The sequence below is a fragment of the Bombus vancouverensis genome, chromosome 2 (assembly GCF_051014615.1).
Source record: "Bombus vancouverensis nearcticus chromosome 2, iyBomVanc1_principal, whole genome shotgun sequence".
Lineage (NCBI taxonomy): Eukaryota > Metazoa > Arthropoda > Insecta > Hymenoptera > Apidae > Bombus > Bombus vancouverensis.
In genome coordinates this window covers 8648429-8666204 of record NC_134912.1, presented here as the reverse complement: position 1 = coordinate 8666204, position 17776 = coordinate 8648429, and the positions used below count along the sequence as shown (strand labels likewise).

Genomic DNA, 17776 nt, shown 5'->3' with positions numbered 1-17776 from the left:
GAAAAGAGACGAACGAGCTAAGAGGCCGATTGTCGGAGGTGCAAGAGTGAGAAAGAGAGGGAACGACTGTGCGGTTGGATGGGAACGAGTGAGACGGAAAAGACGAGCAAAGGGGAGACCACGTGGTGTCGCGGTAAGCAGTGGGAGGGCGTAGCGGACGACGGTGCGGGAGAAGGAGAGGGAAGAGCTTCCCCTCGACTCTGCGGTTGATTAGTTGATACCCGTCCGTCGTCGAGGGTAGATCGTTCGGAGTTACGTCTTACATGTGTGTGCCGTCGGGTATTCGTATTGTGTAACTCTAACGTGATTCGATACTATCGTAAGTATTATTTCCTATTCTAAACATACACGCGTAGCGTATGTTGGCTTTCTTCGCGGTGTATATTCATTGTGAAACGAGTATCAAGTGAGTAGTGGCTGCCACGAGAAAACGACTCGAAGAAGAAAGTGACAGTGCTTAGTGTGTGCTCTAGCTTCGACTATTCTTTTCTTGTCTTGTGTCTTCTCCCGTTATTTCGTTTTTTATTGCTGACCAGTGAATAATAGTGTATACTGGCTATGACCTGGGATACCGCCGGATATACCTGAGGATAACGGAGACATATCCATTACTCCTGGCAGGACTTCGTCGTGACGGGAGGAAGCAACATAACCTCTTCGAGGGCCTCTGACGATAAGATGTACCCTAGTGCCAGTATAAACGCTGCGGCAGCTGTGGCTGTGGCAGCTGCGGCACGGCACCCGGTAAGTGCTTTTATTTCTCTTTCTCACTTGTCGATCTTTCTTTTCTTTTTCTTTCTTTGCCTCCTTCTCTTCTTACGTACTTATGCGTTCGATAGGAATGACTGACACGACAATCGCGATAAAAATAAAACAGCAAAGGATTTTGAAGTATTGAGACATCTTGTATTGAGCTCACGAGGCGAAGCGTTTGGATTTTCGCGTTTAGTCGCGTCGAACCGTATGATTCGATCCGACGCTACAGACAAACACGATCAACTTTCGACGTGCTCGTGCAAATTCTTATAAAGTTGTGTGTTCTTACGTTCTAGGAAATGAGCTCGGAATTATTGATATGTATATGTAATGAGCGTGTAACTGTCGTTTACGCGGTAGTTAATTATCGTATTTACAATTTCCGTGAGACAATTGCACAAAGACCGTTTGCATATTGAACGATAGATTTTTCTGCGAGTCGTCAACGCAGTTGTTCCTTCTTTTCGCTCTGATCGTTTATCGCACGTTCTAAGTTTCTATTTATCGGGAAATTATACGCGAAGTGATGAGGTTGATTAACTTGAACCGGTGACCTCGCTACATCTTGCTATCAATAGATAGTGATTAAAGCACAAAGCAACCGTGAAAACATTCAGATCCGTGGTCAGATACGATTAACCATAGTCGGTTTCCCCCAACATTATCGTGTATATACTTATACACCGTGGACGCATTGTTGTCGTAGCAGAAGTGCACCTACAACCAAACCGGTGAAATTAAATTTAACCTTCCTCATTACAACAAGATAGCAATTTGCATGTCGTAAAGAATAAGGGTACGAAAATTGCATCTGGTAGTAATCAGTCATCGAATGACTGTACGCTCTTTTCTTTCTACCTGAAACTTCTTGAATAATCATTTTGTTTAATTTTTTGTCGTGTAAAAAGAAATACATAATGATGTATATTTTAATATTTTAGATTAGATTCTTTTTTTTTTTTACACTAATAATTTTTATAATTTTATGACCATTATGCGCAATATAGTTATTAAACAAATATATCTGACAAATATACTACGTGAATTACTGGTGAATCACTTGACCTGAATGACAAATTATGGGACGTATTAACCAAGTACTTTACAAATATTGAGTATCAATGTCTTATAACAAATGACGAATTGAAATTCACAGGATGTCTTACTCATATAGAGCAAATCAAAATTTTGAGAACTTTAATATAACGGCGTAATTTAATTTATGCAGGCTCTTTTAATTTCGTAGTTCAATAAATTATAAATTCTTTCTCTACCATAATACTTATATCTGATACCTAATACTTTTAACGTACACATCAAATATATTCTTTATAATTCTTATTAACAAAGGTAGAACATTATTTTACAAAAAATACTGCTAAGCTAGCTTAGCTTACGCCATTATGATTTTCAGTTAACAAATATGTATACAGTATACAAGTGGTGCGACTATTCATATTTGAAAAAAATGTCAAATAAAAATTAGACAAAGTTTAGTTCGGAGTATCCATCTCGTAATGGCTTCCTCTCGATACGTTGCGCCCCCATATTCCTATATACATACACGTACATACAACGTTGTCTCCACACTTCTCGCAATTCATCGTCTCGTTTCGCCACGGATATCGAGTATGCATCGTGTATCCTCACGTTCGAAAATCCTTTCAATTGTGCGAGCGTACTTTCGATAAGTATCGTTCGTTGCAGCACCGGTCGGAGCGGAGCCTCTACCCATGCTAATTCGAGATACCGATATATCGACCGGTATATGGGTGCCAGGTCCATAGACTCTTTCTGCCGTCAGATGAATTCGTAGCTCATGGTCTATGGCTCCATAGCCTCCCCTCCCCTCTAGCCGCCTTTTCCCCTTCGTGCACCGGCGTTACTCAAACGGAATAAAAAAGGTAGACCTGAAAAGTACTGTCAGAACGTTTTTTCATTTTTTTGGGGGGCAGGTCGTCGGAACGGTTGCGACGGCAAGCGAGTCGCGCGCGCGCGCGCGTATACTCGCTCTGCCAGACGAACTCTTTCGGATCGTTAGTCGAATGAATCCGGTCCCGTATTTATTTTCTCTCGATAGTTTACCCACGTTCTGCACCCATCACCCTCTCCACTCTCTACACGCGCTTCCCTTCCGTCACTACCTCCATCACTCTCTTTCTGCAAAGTACACACACGCGGCAGGAACTCTGACTCGCGCGCGAGACGAAGTTTGCTCATGCGTCTGTGCGCTAAATACCTATGCACTCCTCTTGTGTATAAATACGCGTCCGATGGAATTGACGCGAATCTAATTTTTTCCCTTCGTTTAGTTTTTTGGACCTCTCGCTTGGACCCTGAATTCACTATATGTAGCATAGATATATATCTACTAGGTAGTATGATTGTCAGGATTGTACGTGTCTTGTGGAAGCGCCTTATGCCTCGTGCAAAAGTTATATGTGAACTGGTATATTACTTACAATTTTCCACTAAAATTATGAGAAATTATGTTCGTAACAATTATAACAATTCTCTTCTTCTTTAGTAATAATTGTCATATTAGTGAACATCGATTTGTAGTTGTAGATTATATCAGGCATACTTTTTAAAAAAACGAAAAAGATTTCGTTCTGAAAGTAGCTCGAGTTCCTTATCTCCCGAAATATATCTCAAATTACATGTTTCGACAGTCGAACCGTGTAACTCAACTCCTTGCTGATTTTACGACAGCGCTTATACGATAATATGTATCGCATCAGCTGGTTGGAATTTTGTTTCGTTAACAGACTTTTGTTATTCTCGTCGCAAAATAAACCAAGTGGCTTAGTTCATTGAGTGAAAATGCATTGAATGGAAGACAGATATTGCGGCATTCTTAGAATTATACCTCTCATGATAAGGTCACGACCTCTGGTCAGTTTACGCGGCACTACTGTATATTGTTTCCATCTAGTTCGTTTGTTCACAAGGCTTGGTATATCTTGCGTGTTTGCGTTGCACAGCATGGGCGTGCTATATACAGACGGATAGACGGACGGTGGCGCAGAAACGGTCGAAAAACGAACGAACGAATGACTGAACTGGGCGAGCACAGTGAGGAAAAGAGATTGTGAACGAGCGTTGGGGTCGCCGACGGAATAATATTTGGCCGGCGTGCAAATTTCCATTTGGCCGTAAACAGGCCGCGAGCCGAGGCGGAAAAGCTCGTCGGGAATACGACGAAAATAAATGCGTGTATCGTGACCGCCGCCGGCCAATATCCGCAATTACATTATGTTTGCTATAGCGCGGTACCGGTAGGTCGATGTATCGACGATTACCGACCGAGTAAACGGCGGGAATCGAAGGAAGAAAAAAAAAGAAAGGAGAGGGAAGGAAATAGATCTTGGATAAGAGGAGACGCTTCTGTCGCGTGGAATTATTTGAAAGTGCTGGAACATTTCCAATACGGTATATCGGAAGTGGAGCAGATTTGCTGCTCGTTTTAAAAGCTTGCTTTAGGTGATCCATTTTTATTCGATGTTCTATTGCACAATTGCTTTTTTATTGTCTCAATCGTATCGTAAGATATGCGTGTTATCGAACACGCTTCTTTTCGCCGTGTAACCGATTAATGATTCATAACGCGTTCGATGTGAAAGTGCGTTTAGTTGAAACTATAGACTCTATAAAATTGTATATGATTAATATAATTCCGGGCTTTGTCGTTGAAAAGAAAGCTGTCAGGTATAAGAAACAGAATTTTATAGTATAGCCATTGTTCTAGAGAACGGCATACACTACAGTATACGCTACATGTAACGGTATGTCTAATGTAGAAATTCTTGATCCCTACGAAAAGGTTAGTGAAGAGCTTATGTGATGGAATGATTCATCTGTAAATGTAGCGCGAATGATGCTCGAAGATCGAATGAAAAGAATCGAGTGTTTCTCTTATGATATAGATTGAGAAACGATTCTAAGAACATACGTAATATGCATACTGGACATTCAGATGCAGAGTGACGTATGGTATAGGTTTTGTGCATGAATAAATCTTTAGGAAGCTGGTGTAGGTGATAGGAAAGAGAGAGAATCGTCGCAGAATCATTAAAGTGTTGTGAGGTAGCGTGGTAGTGCAAACGTGGCTGCACAGACTTGGTTTCACGTTTGTATGAAGGTGCACTGTTGTAAAAAACACGTCTGCGAAAGAAAGACACTTTTCAGACAACCCAATATATGTATACCTAATTGAACGTATAAATGCATATATTTATATACTTATCAATTTAAAACTATTCAGCTCATTTTCCATCTTATCTATATCTATCCATTGATATTCACTCGCACGTGTAATATTACATAGTCGATTATACGATACTACGCACATATCTTCATAATTATATGAACTGCAATTTTCTCCACCATTCCAAATATCTATCACCCTCGAAATATGCAACTAATTTTATATTTCAAACTAACCTTTTCCGATTCGAGTTTCTATTTCTCGAACAGAGATCATCCCCTACATCTATACCTAGATGTCTTTTCACTGAAAAGTGAGTCTCGTGAACAGCATTCGCACCAGGACGAATCGCGTTTGCTCAAAAAATATTATTCGAAACTGTGAAGGATCAATAAAAGTAGGAGTACCTGCCGTAACGAGCCGGTCAAACAATCGAGGCTGACAATGCTAAGCAAACATAGTCGATCGCAACTCAGGTAACCAGCTTTTTCTATTTTTCTTTTTTTTTTTTTTCTTTTCTCTTTTCATCTGCTTCTTTCTCACCCCAAGATCCAAGAACACGGCATCTGTGTTTACATTGCAGGCACTTGCCAACAACCAACTGTCCCCTTTGTAAATTATAACCTCACCCGAGCAAGGGTTCGAATTTTACGATTATACGATGTTAATAGGATTACCAGATTAAAGTGTAAAAAGCTAAGATACGGCTGTTGGAAGTGACGGCGAACCGACAGTGGCGGGACGCGTCTTTAGAGAGGCGCAACGAGGCAGCATGTTCTCAAGCTAGATTTTTATAAGCATTTCTCGTATCGATTACGGAAACCTGTAAACGGCGCGTATTACGGCGATAAAACAGGAATAACCAACTCTCATCGACTTACCGATAGTACGGTTAAAGGCAGAATCGTTTACGATCGGATAAAAGGAAATGCGACTATGTGGGAACAGGTTCTATAATAGCGTAATGCTAATACAGGATGATACGAAAGTAAATTACAATCTTTACTTTTTTATGACGAAGGTAATGAGAGGAATTTGTGAAAAGGTTTTTATCGGAACGCATGTTTGTTTTGTTGAGAAATATTCCAACGTTGGAATAAATCTTGCTATACGCAATTGCCAAGAATTCCTCACAATACCGGCGAATTTGCCATCATGTAATTTTATATTGGAATATTTCATTCGAATTTAGTTCGATTTAAAGATATCGGAGCGTTCGATTTTTCATGAAGTATCTAACGAATTTTACTTCGGTCTGTTAGTTTGAAGGTAAGTTATTCACGCGTATATAAGCCATTGTAATACTCCATCATATATACAGGGTGGTTGGTAACTGGTGGTACAAGCGGAAAGGGAGTGATTGTACGCGAAAAAAGAAGTCGAAAATATAGAATACAAATTTTTCGTTTGAGGCTTCTCGATGGAAAAATTAAAAAAAAAATTAAAAAAAAATTGTTATTCTATATTTTCAACTTCTTTTTCGCGTAGAATCACCCTGTATATTTCTCAGATACAACCAGAATTTAGTAAAAATCCAAATAATCCCCTCCTGCTTAACAGCCCTTTAACACATTTCGTATTACGTAAGATGAACATCTTCGAGCAAAATACAATTACTGTATTCCACGTTATATTCCATTGCAACATATCCACTGAGATCCTGCGTAATCTCACCTTGATCGATCGGTGAATTTAGCAAAAGATCGAAATTGCATCCACGTGCATATCCTCGGCCGAGCACCGGCTATTCTCCACTTCCAGCTACCATCCAATAAAAAGTAAAAAACCGGAAAGAGAAAAAAAGAATCGTGTAAATCGAAACGGAGGAGAGTACATTTAAACTCGAATCGAATTAAATCCCGAGCGATAATGGAACCGGCAGACTTTCTTGTAATTATTATATGACGATATACGCGGGAACAATTGGTCGCGTCGCGTAATTGTCGTCTGGCGTGTGGAAACGAAGAAAAGAGGGAGCACGCGGGGAATGTAAAAGCGGAACAGGGCTGGGAAGAGTGACGTGAAAAAAAAAAAAAAAGAAAGGGAGAGAAGCGGCGTGTATGTGGGAGAGATATATTCAGGCAGGATCAGGGCGAAATTGAAATCGAGACGAGCGGAACGACGAGATGGCGACGAGATATGGGGATGAGACGCGGGTGGGGCAGAGAGGAGCGAACGAAGGGATTCGAAGTACGATTGCACGAAATTCGCGGTTCGCACGCTTCCGAGCTTCCGCAGAGACCGCAATATGCATTGGTAATTACACGGGATGAATTACACCGCGGAATGAGCGAAGCGTGTTACGTGTAATTGGCGCGCATTATAAATCTCGCGACGTGCAAATAGCTCCGCACACCTCCGTTCCGCGTGGATCGTGGACCATGATATCGTTGTCACGGTCGTTCTTTTCCGTAGGACATTCGTTTGCTCTCGATTTTTGCTGGAAATCCTTTCGCGATAATTTATCGTCACGCTTTATATTGGACGTGGACGTTGAAAGTGGCAATAGGGAAATTTAGAGCCAGTCACACAGGCGTGTTTAATGTTTTTAATATGATTCGTGCTCGTTGCAACGAAGCTCGATAAGAGAAACGTTTCTTTCGATGAATCATTCGATTAGATCGTATGTAATGCATGGAATGTGTGAATTATTCGGATAGTTCGTTTAAATTGTGGCTAAAAGCATATCTTGCTTTATGTAAAATTAAATGTCAATCAACTATATGTTCTTTCGTTTCGTGTATTCTGCGTTTGAAATAGCGTTGTTGGAATTAATTCGCTATTCTTCTTCGAAATTTGCGTTATCTTCCCTTATGGGGTTAAATCCCACCATTCCATTGTGAATGCTGCATGCCATGTTAATTGTTTTTGACGAGAGCTTTATTAATGAATGTGCTGTTCTTCGTTGGTTTTCTACATTTATTTTTAGTCACCCGTTAAAATGAAAAATAGATACACGTATCTGTGAAACATTCATAGAGTAACTATGTATATAACGCTAGAAGTACAGTTTGATATTGTTACTGTAAATGGCTTGGTTAGAGGCGGAACGCTAACTAAATTGGAATACAAATGCTGCTTCCTTTTTAGTGGTGTAGTAAAATGGAAATAAATAATCTGTGGACGTGCTAATACCTTTTTGGAAATACACGACTCCATGTAAATACTTTCTTAATTCTTCAAAATCAGCCATGTAAATTTCACTATTGATACTGTTCATGAACCTTTGTTCATACATTGTTTTTTTCCTATTTGACGTATTATCTTCGGAACATCTTTCTTATATTCTTTCGTGTATTTTACATTGTTATAATTCGAGCAATTGCATAATTGGAAATATAACTAAAAAGCTAACTAATAACTAAACTAATAACTAAAAAAAAACAGAACGTAATTGAAGACTCGATTCGTTCTCTAAATATTATATAAGTATCTTATTTTAAGTATTTTGTACATTCATATACGCGTTAAAATCTTCCATAAATACATAAGCGTCAAGTATATGAAATTATTTACATTCCACAGCTTCTATTCCATAACGTATCAAATAAATTTTGTTCGAAGAAATTCAATTTTCTATTACATGAAAAATCTCTATCCTATGCTATATTCTATTCCACACCGTAAGAAATTCTATAGCACGATACCACCGCAGTCTTAAAATTCTTGGAAAATTTACAACCGTACAATCATCCCACAGCCTTTCGCCGAAAAGTCTCAACGGATGATTCGCGTAATTTCCGTTCCGCGATCAGTCCGATCTTCCTTATCCGGGGTTCTCAATGTTTAAACGACGCCAAACAAGCTTGCCGCGTTTGGAGGCGCTAAAAGCCTTTCGTGAATTACTAATTTGCATGGAACGTAAACGACCGAACGGAATCTCGCGTCGTTAGTCAACGGGCGTCATTGCAAGTTTATTGCGGTCGTAAAAGCAAAAAGTAAGAGGGAGACAGGGGGAATAAGAACGAGGTAGAAACTGCTCTCTTGGCGTGGTTGGACACCGCCCTGCCTCTTTCTCGAAGCCCAAGAGTTACACCTTTCTTCTGGCTCTCGCATCGTGACTCATTTGAGCGGCCTGGTACTTGACCGAGTTGACACAGGCGGTGTTATTGGCACTCTGGAGGGCCGCCAGGGTTGTTTACGTACAAGCTGTACAAATATTATTTCCGGACAAACTGGCTCGCCGATCATTACGAAACTCCAGGCGGAAAGTTTTAACAGCGAACAACCCCTCCCACGTTCCTGCCGACGGCTTTCCACCGCCTTTCGTTCTCTTCTCCAGACGATACTTTAAACTTCTAGACGGGATCGATCGTTAAGGATCGAGCCCCGGTGTTTCCGGACCGACTACTCCAAAACGCTGTGGCTCTCGAGAATTTCGAACCGCCGGTAACGTTTGCGGTCTGGCAATCGACGAGACGAACGTTTCTCTTTTATTTTTTGGTCCTTCGGTCGTCGTTTAATCCCGCGAAACTCTGTCGGGATAAAGTCGGACAGCTGGTTTTTGGATGTCAGAGGATTCTCGAGAAGGATGAGGGAAGCGGCTGTCGCGTGTTACAGCTTGGATTGGTCGTGCTCTAGCGTGAATTGGATGTATCGGTGTGAAATATAAGGCGATGAAGTTGGCGTAAAATTGTTTCGACCGATAAAAATTGATTTTCATGCGATGATATAGCGGAGATGTGAAATAATTTGGAGGATTATGTAATTTTGATTTTCTTTTTTCTTTTGTTTTTTTTTTTTTTTGTAGCGTTGGAACATTGGTATTAAAATATTAACTTCTTAATACACGTATGTTTTCCTTGATATTTCACGTTCTCTTTGGAAATGATTATTGGAAGCGTGATACGTTTATGGATATATAAATATGATTACTTTTAATACTTAGATAAACGTTCGAGTACAAATGGGTTAATACATTGCAAACAGATATGAAAGTATGGAAGACTTTAATTACAAAGAGTAAACTGAACGTGACGCATCTTTCTCTGTATAAAATAATTTTCGATGCGTTGGATGGTGAAGTTTAAATTGAACGGTTAAAGTAAATAAAAGATACCCGTTATGTTACTAAAACAACTAGACGGTCACCTATCTAAACAATGTTATCGCTTGGAAAGGAATTCTTGAATTATTCTAAATAATTAGTACAAATATTATTGTAGTAAATAAGATAAATATTTTGTCCTTGACATTTAGTTAAAAATGATACTCTTATGTTATCAAGGTACTCACGTTCTGTGTCATTATTTGACTGTTCGAGATAACAAATTACGCGAATTAAGAATACGCGAAAGCTGTAGGTACAAACAACTAAAGCAAACAACTTTCATCGCTAGTAAATTTCATTTCAAAACTTCAAACCTATTATACTCTAGATAGACTGATAATTATAAATAGAATGATCGAAGTTATCTTTCTTGGCGATTAATTTTTAATTCTTCGTAGGCAATACGAGTTTATTTAGGTTCAGGGCGGTATTTTTTATTGTTCTAAGCTTCCAAGAATTTCCAAAACATTCTGTAATATTTGTTTATGTCTTTATTGTATCGTACAATCGTTTGTAAAGTCGAACGGTGGACATTTTTTTTCTAATAAAAAAGCGTATTTGGAGGAAAAAAATTAAAGGAAGAGTTTCGTTTGCATCTACTTACTCTAAGTTTAAAATTAATCTCATAATCTATGGGTATAATCTATTCACATGCTTCCTTCTTTTTATTTCAATCCCTTCATACGTAACAAGATTATTAACATTCATTTCCAATACAAAATTGAGTGCATGATATAATTTTGGCAAATTATGCAGAAAATGCAAAAGAAATAATTATTCTCTGAAATTCATTTCCAATTCACCCTTATATAATATTACACCGTTAAAACGTTAATAGCTAAATTGTTAAGCATTTTTTAGAAAATATCGTCACGGCAAATGGCAGAAAAGCGCATAACAAATATAATATTTAAAAAATTTCTAGTTAACTTGTCGCTTTTATTTCATACAACTACGATCAGTCAAATTTTATATAATTCGTTTTACACAGATAACTGGAGAGGAATGATTTCGGTTGAAATATCACGGGAATCTGTGTGTCGTTCCCGCGGATATTGTCCGGAATAAATCAGATTCCGTTTGGAATGTCTTTGTCGATGCGCGACGTGCGTCGTAAACGCGAACGAATATCATTCGAAGAGCGTAGAAAGCGCGATATCTAGGTACAGGTTTGTCTAAAAATTTCGAGAAATGATGACGCGGGTCCTCTTTGGTGAAATTCGGCCGCGGGAAATATTCTCGACGAGGATTCCAAAGGTGCATTTCGCTCGGATATCGTCGAACACAGTGACTGTGAACGCTCGAAGCGAAAACTCGAGACCGGGAGAGCAATTGCGCGCTTATCACGCGATATCTCGACACGAATTCGTTCCTCTGCAAATAACGCGACGTGCACGTGTAATACAAGACTCGTGTATGATCGTCGTTGACGTATCCGCGAATATCTCGAGTGGCTCTTTTCGTAACTCGCCTCTAAATTGCTTTGCGATCGTAGGAATATCGAATACGATATGAGAATTATCGTGTTGCCTCACTGTACCTTGTAGTCTTTTATTTATAGCCTGTTTTTAAATGGGGTATCGAAATCTTTTTCTGTATCTTTATCGCAGCAAAGAGAGAAATACAGGGAGGAGAAAATCGTTGCTCGAAAGTTGTTCCGATCGTAAAAACTTTTTGGAAGTTTCGCTGATTGTCGACGTGTAGTCTTCCATCTAGATATCGTTTGTGTGTTCTTTGTAAAACATAGCATGTATCTTATATATTTCTTCATTGTAATCGAACAACAGAGTATAAACAATGTTGTTGCTATTAATGTTATTTTACGTCTAAAAAGAAATATTTAAATGCCACGTCGAAAGAAAGAAAAATGCAAAAGACCTGTTACTATTATAGTAGAATAATTTTTAAATTCTGGCAAGGGAATAACGATACGTATCGTACAATCGCAAAATCAAGTAATACGGTAATTTCGATAGCATCGGATTTATTGCAGACGTATCTACGGAATTATAAAATCGTTGTCCTGTAAAAGCCTAGGAAAATGTGACTTCGCGTGTTTTTCCTCTTTGTAGCCTTCATTGTAAATTACATTCAATTTTAGAATAGCAGTTAAACGCGATACCTAACCAAGTAATTTATGATCATATCGAGTATCTATATCTTTTTCATTTAAATATTCGGAACTTTATAAATAATTCATAAGTTGTGAACATCAACGGAATTGTTGTATTTAACATTTTCATGCTTGAGGTTCTACATGCAACATTGTATGTTAACAAATTATTAATTAAACACACTAAACGATAAATAAATGTATTTGTTTTGGATAAAATTGGTCTTAAATTATGCTACCCAAAAATAAATCAACGTCGAGCAAATGTTTGTCCGGATTTACCGCTTATTTTTTCTCTCTAATTAAATTCGTTAATGAGTATAATTAAATTTATTTGCGCCGAGTGGATTGCGACGAGCTGGTCGGAACTCAAAAATTCATTGTTAATCGGTGGTTGCGGTACGCATTCACATGAACAGGTCCACCGAGAAATCGTGCAGCGTACAAATCCCTTGGTTGTAATTGTTGCAAAATATACAAACAGTCTGCGCTAACCCAGAACAGCTGCATTATCAAACCAATTCCGCACGTAGCACGGAATCCCTGCAAAAAGGCACAACCTTTCACCTCTCCGTTACGCAATAGGAATTTAATCGATTAAGGGGATATTCTACCGTGAACGAGCTAGTTTCAATTTGTTTTTGAAAATTCTTTTTCCGTGTGTGTATCGCTATTTGAAGTATCGAAAAGGCATTGTAGCCTACTACCACTGTTCCATTTTTTTTCTAATACAAAATTTGTCACACGGTAGGAAATTTATACGATTTATGTAATTACCAGAATAACATTCGAACAATTAAGATTAGAAATTATTTGGTTGTCCGAAAAGTTTCTTTCGTTTTATAAGGAAATAATAAACGCACAATGTTTTCTGTTTTATATTAGCTTATTGAATTATGCACGAACATAATAATAGAAATAGAACGAAATGAATCACACCTAATTCAATAAAATAATATAAAACAGAAATTGTTGTTCATCTATTATCATCTTATGAGACCTAAGAAACTTTTCGGACAACCTAATAGAAGTGGAAAAATTTCGTAAGACAGCGATATGATGTGAAACGGAATATACTTTTGAATAAATTTTATCCATTTTTTTATACATCGATATATTTAAAACTGCGTTCGTATCATCTCTTTTAAGTGTAACTTTGTAGTTTTGGCTGCAGATACCTGTATACAGCATTATACATGAAAAATATAAAAATCAAAAAATTTAACGTTCAACGTTCGATCAATTGATATTTCATCGAAGTTAAAAGTTTCTGCCGGAAGCAAGACAGATGCGTATTTTTTTACATCAATTAAGCGTATCATCGAGGGAGCCGTTCGACACAATTGTCGGCCGCAGCTTTACAAACGTAGCGTAGAATCGGAAAATAACGTAACCGAGTGACGGCAAATTACGCCACGGCGCATAATCTTCGGTCAGTCATTAGTTTATTGCGGTGCACGTTCGCCGAGGTTACCAATGATGACTTTTTATCGACGTGATTGTGGTGATGATTAAATCTATTCCCCTCGACGATCTGCTGACCTCTGACCGTTTCATTGAAGTAATCACGAAAGAAATGTTTTCACGAGTTGGAAAAAATGATGCAACATCCACGCGTTTCATCTCTGCCACGAGTAATTTATAACACGTTGCACGTTACGTAGGGTCATCGATAACCGTAAATTATCGATGGAAGTGATATTTTTATTAGATAAACAAGAATATTATTAACTTTTTCTTCTTAATCTAAGAGAAGTTCGTAGCGCAGCAAAGTAACAGAAATTTGTATATATGTAGTATACGTGTGTATATGTGTATGTATGTAGTATATCTGTGTATATGTGTATATATATTTAGATGAAGCTTTTGGAAGGTCAGTTGTATTCCATCTAGGAACCAAATTCTTTTCTAATGTACGAGAAAGATTGCCTTTATTAATTATCGGTAACGGCAGTGTACTTGTGGGATGGTTTTATAAAGAAAATAAAGTTTTATTGAGAACAGATGTATTTATAGTTCAGTTTAATTAATCGTGTTTTATATTATATCACATTGTACTTTAATAAATTGTAAACAAACAGAACGATAAATGTATAAATTTTTTAATAAAACTAGTCTTCAATGTTATCATTATATTCTCTTCACAAAAATATGAGATCAACTGTACACGTTTTTGTCACGAATGGCTGATTAGACAAGAGGTTCCTACAATAATAAAACAATTGAATCCCGAAATAAAACATAGACAAAATATATTATTTTACGCGATGAGTCGTATGGAACACTGCTCCCTTCAAATTACAGCAAATTTATAGTCTACAACGATTGTGTTATAAAAGTACCATTCTGCTATTCGTATCACTTCTGCGAGGAACATTTAGAAACTGTAAAAGCTTCTTTACATTCTTCTGCACAAGTTTGGTGAAAGATGTTTTGGGACTTTTGAACATGTCTGCCAGGTCGGTCTGTGCCAGAAAATGGTGAAGTAACCGCATTGTTGGCGCGATAATACGGACTAATTTGTAAGGGGCAGCGAAACGTTGGAATCAAGAGGACCATTGTCAGCGGAGTCCTTGGTGGAACATGTCGAACAAAGCTCCCTCCTCGTAGAGTCCTTAAGATCGCCTCATTGTTCATAGACCGTGAGTCCTCTTCCACGCTCCATGGAGCAGCCGTTTAGTTAGAAATTGCCGATATTATGCGCTCGACACTTCTTCCTTTGCCAGGTAACGGCGGCTACGAGAGAGAAAAAAGGGAGGAGGGGGAAAAAAAAAGAGAAATCTCGCATTGTTTGCCAGCCACTGTGTCAAATATTTGTCGACGCCGGGAATCTCTAGAATAATCTCGATGGACGATCCCCGCTGGACTTACTTTTCACGTTGCCGGTTAACGAGCACTCTTGCTTTAAAATTGGGCGTTCCTGATAATTTTCGATTATCCTATCTGCAGCGACTGTTGAAGCGCGCCCGTACGACGCATTACTTGAAGGGTACTCTCTTTTAGAACATCGATTTTTTAGCGTTTAATCGATAGTTTATATAAGGCGCTCACTAATTGAGAAATTGGTAGAAAACTCACGTAAGATACGTTGAGTGTTCGTTCTTAGGAAGATAAAATAAGAGTATATGTATTTATATACATTTTTACTTGAACACGATATCGATGATTATCGAACGATACGCGTACGTTCAGTGCATCGATGTATTTGTTATTTTATCTTGTTTTAAAGTGTAGTGTCTACATTCGGTGTTTTTAACCAGTTAGCTGTTGCGACCTCTTTGAAAACTTTGAAGAGTGTGTACGTAAAATGCGTGGCAAAAGGTAAGCGACGTCGAGTATACTCGTCAAACACAGAGTATGCGTGACTGTTATAATATAGAATTAAGTTGTAATGAAATGACTGTTTTATTTTCTAATTTTATTATTGACAGGGTTCGTCATAACACCAAATATTGCCATTTCTTCATGACGAGTATACTCGTCAGAAACAGTCAACTGAACTTAATTCGTATAACGATACAGCTTGGAGAAGTGGTCTTTTTAAATAAATGCATTCGTTTAGTTTGGAGTTTCGAAGAAGATCATCGTAGCAAGGCAGGTTAAAATCACACGATGAGTACCGTTTTATAAAATTTTCCTGACAGAGGAGCGAATCATTGCAAATTGATTCGAAGAAATAATTTCATGTGATAACTTCTTCATTCTATCAACTTATTTGCTAATACGCCTCGAACATAACTATTGCGGATATAATCGCGCTTGTCACAATTCCAGAGAAATGTGAATTATTAAATTATACGCGATATCGTAAATGACAAAAACACGTATGTTGCGAAAGTACGTAGCTTGCCCGACAAAGTAATATTTTCCTATCTCTTTTCATGCGACATAGTATTTTGCTACTTTTTTCTGTCGTGATATGAAATTTTAAAACGTCAAACATTGCCTATAAATATATCTTTCATATCCGTGGAAACTTTTAGCATAGAAATAAAAATATTCTCAGCCGAATATATCACATTCTTTTCTCTTAGCAAAAAGGAGCAGAGTTATACGTTGTAACTTCGTGTTATTCGTATGTATTACGTTTCAAAGATTTTGTTTTCACTCTCATCCCCTGTCATGCAATCTTCTTATATTTTCTGGTTAACAGTGCATAATGCATTGTTCCACAATTATCGCTGTTCACACTCGTCCTCCCATTTATCATTGGCGTAGCCCACGCCAGCCTGTTCGTGATGTCGAGTGTTTATTTTAGACCACTGTTACACATGTTAGAAGAAAAGTAACTTACCCTTTAAATTTCCCTTTCTTTTTACTTCGAATGAAATCCTCTATCTTTCGGATTCCATAAATTAATTTCCAGTACAAATTATTGTACTTTACTACGACGTTCGAATATGTGTAAATTACGATAATCCAGTAGCAATATTACTGAGATTTTCATTAAATAACAAATTGGAATTTCGTAGTACCTGTATAATTTTTGTTATTTAAACTTGTATAATCCAATGTGTCTCATCCTCGTCAACGAAACTATACTAATCAAACGTATTAAAACTAGTCGTATTACTTCCATCCTTGCATGTCCCAATTAAGCCGTATTAATAAAAAAAATACACGCCATAAATTCAAGTCACAAAGAGCCCCCTTTAGCGCAATTATAATTCACATCAATAACCTGATCGCTCGATCATTATCTCTTTATGGTACAGAACCTATACTTTGTCAAACAAAAAAAAAAAAAAAAAAGAAGAAGAAGAAAAAGAGGAGAAAGAATAGCCGTTCTCACGATAAAAATACAAAAGATAAAAAAGAAAGAACTGGCAGCTCTTCGCGTGTTGAAATAACTTCGAAGTGTTCGCTTCCCGACTCTCGTTGGTCGTTCATCATCGAACGAGAATCAGTGCCCCGATTTCGTTCGTGGTATAATTAAGGAAGAAACTGGAAGTTTTAAGCAAGCCGATGAGTAGGTGAGAACAACAGGGTTGTGCCATGAATAGCGGCGTTCCCCGGCGAATTTCCTGCGCCGGCCGGTGTGGATTATTGCTAGGGGACGGAATCGACTACGAAATTGAAGGGCTCCGGGCAATTTAGGACGGCCCGCCCTAAAACTGCCGTCAATTTCCGCGTTAATGGCCGAATTCGGGAAATGGTACTTGGACCCTCGTCACCATTAAAATGCCTTGGGTACGAGTTTCATGCTTTGGCACTCGTAGACGGTCTCTAGTAGGAAGGCCGGAAAGGAGCCGAGTCGATTTCACGGCAAAGAGAACCCTGTCGGAGTATTTCCTCGACGCGTATCGATTACTTATTTCGAACGTCGAGTCCTGATTACAAATTAAAATCGTGCCTGGCATTTAATGGAGGACCAGCGACACCGCGCGCGGGGACGTGTTCCAACTTTTAAGAGACGAGAAGCGCTTAGTAGCGAGCGCGCCATTTGTTGTCGTCATTATTATAATAGTATTTATGCCATCGTTTCTTTCTTCCTTTTTTTTTGCTCGATTGTACACGTTCCTGCTCTTATATGCACGTACGTATAAAGAAAAAGAAGAAAAAAGGATGGCATGCGTAAAAAAATGGACGCGAATCGATGATCGCGTTTCACGCGTCATCGAATCCTTTTTCTTAATGCAATCTCGTACTC

The 17776-nt window shown here is 38.3% G+C and overlaps 1 protein-coding gene across 1 annotated transcript in view; it reads left to right on the top strand.

The window, feature by feature from the left end:
- Positions 1–200: 200 nt before the first annotated feature.
- The window catches only part of LOC117166308 (protein groucho), a 76094-nt gene continuing 58518 nt past the window's right edge, over positions 201–17776 (top strand). Inside the window, exon 1 of the mRNA XM_033350163.2 lies at positions 201–744. Coding sequence (XP_033206054.1) covers positions 679–744 — 66 coding nt within the window. The 5' untranslated portion in view covers positions 201–678. The remainder of the gene's footprint in view (positions 745–17776) is intronic.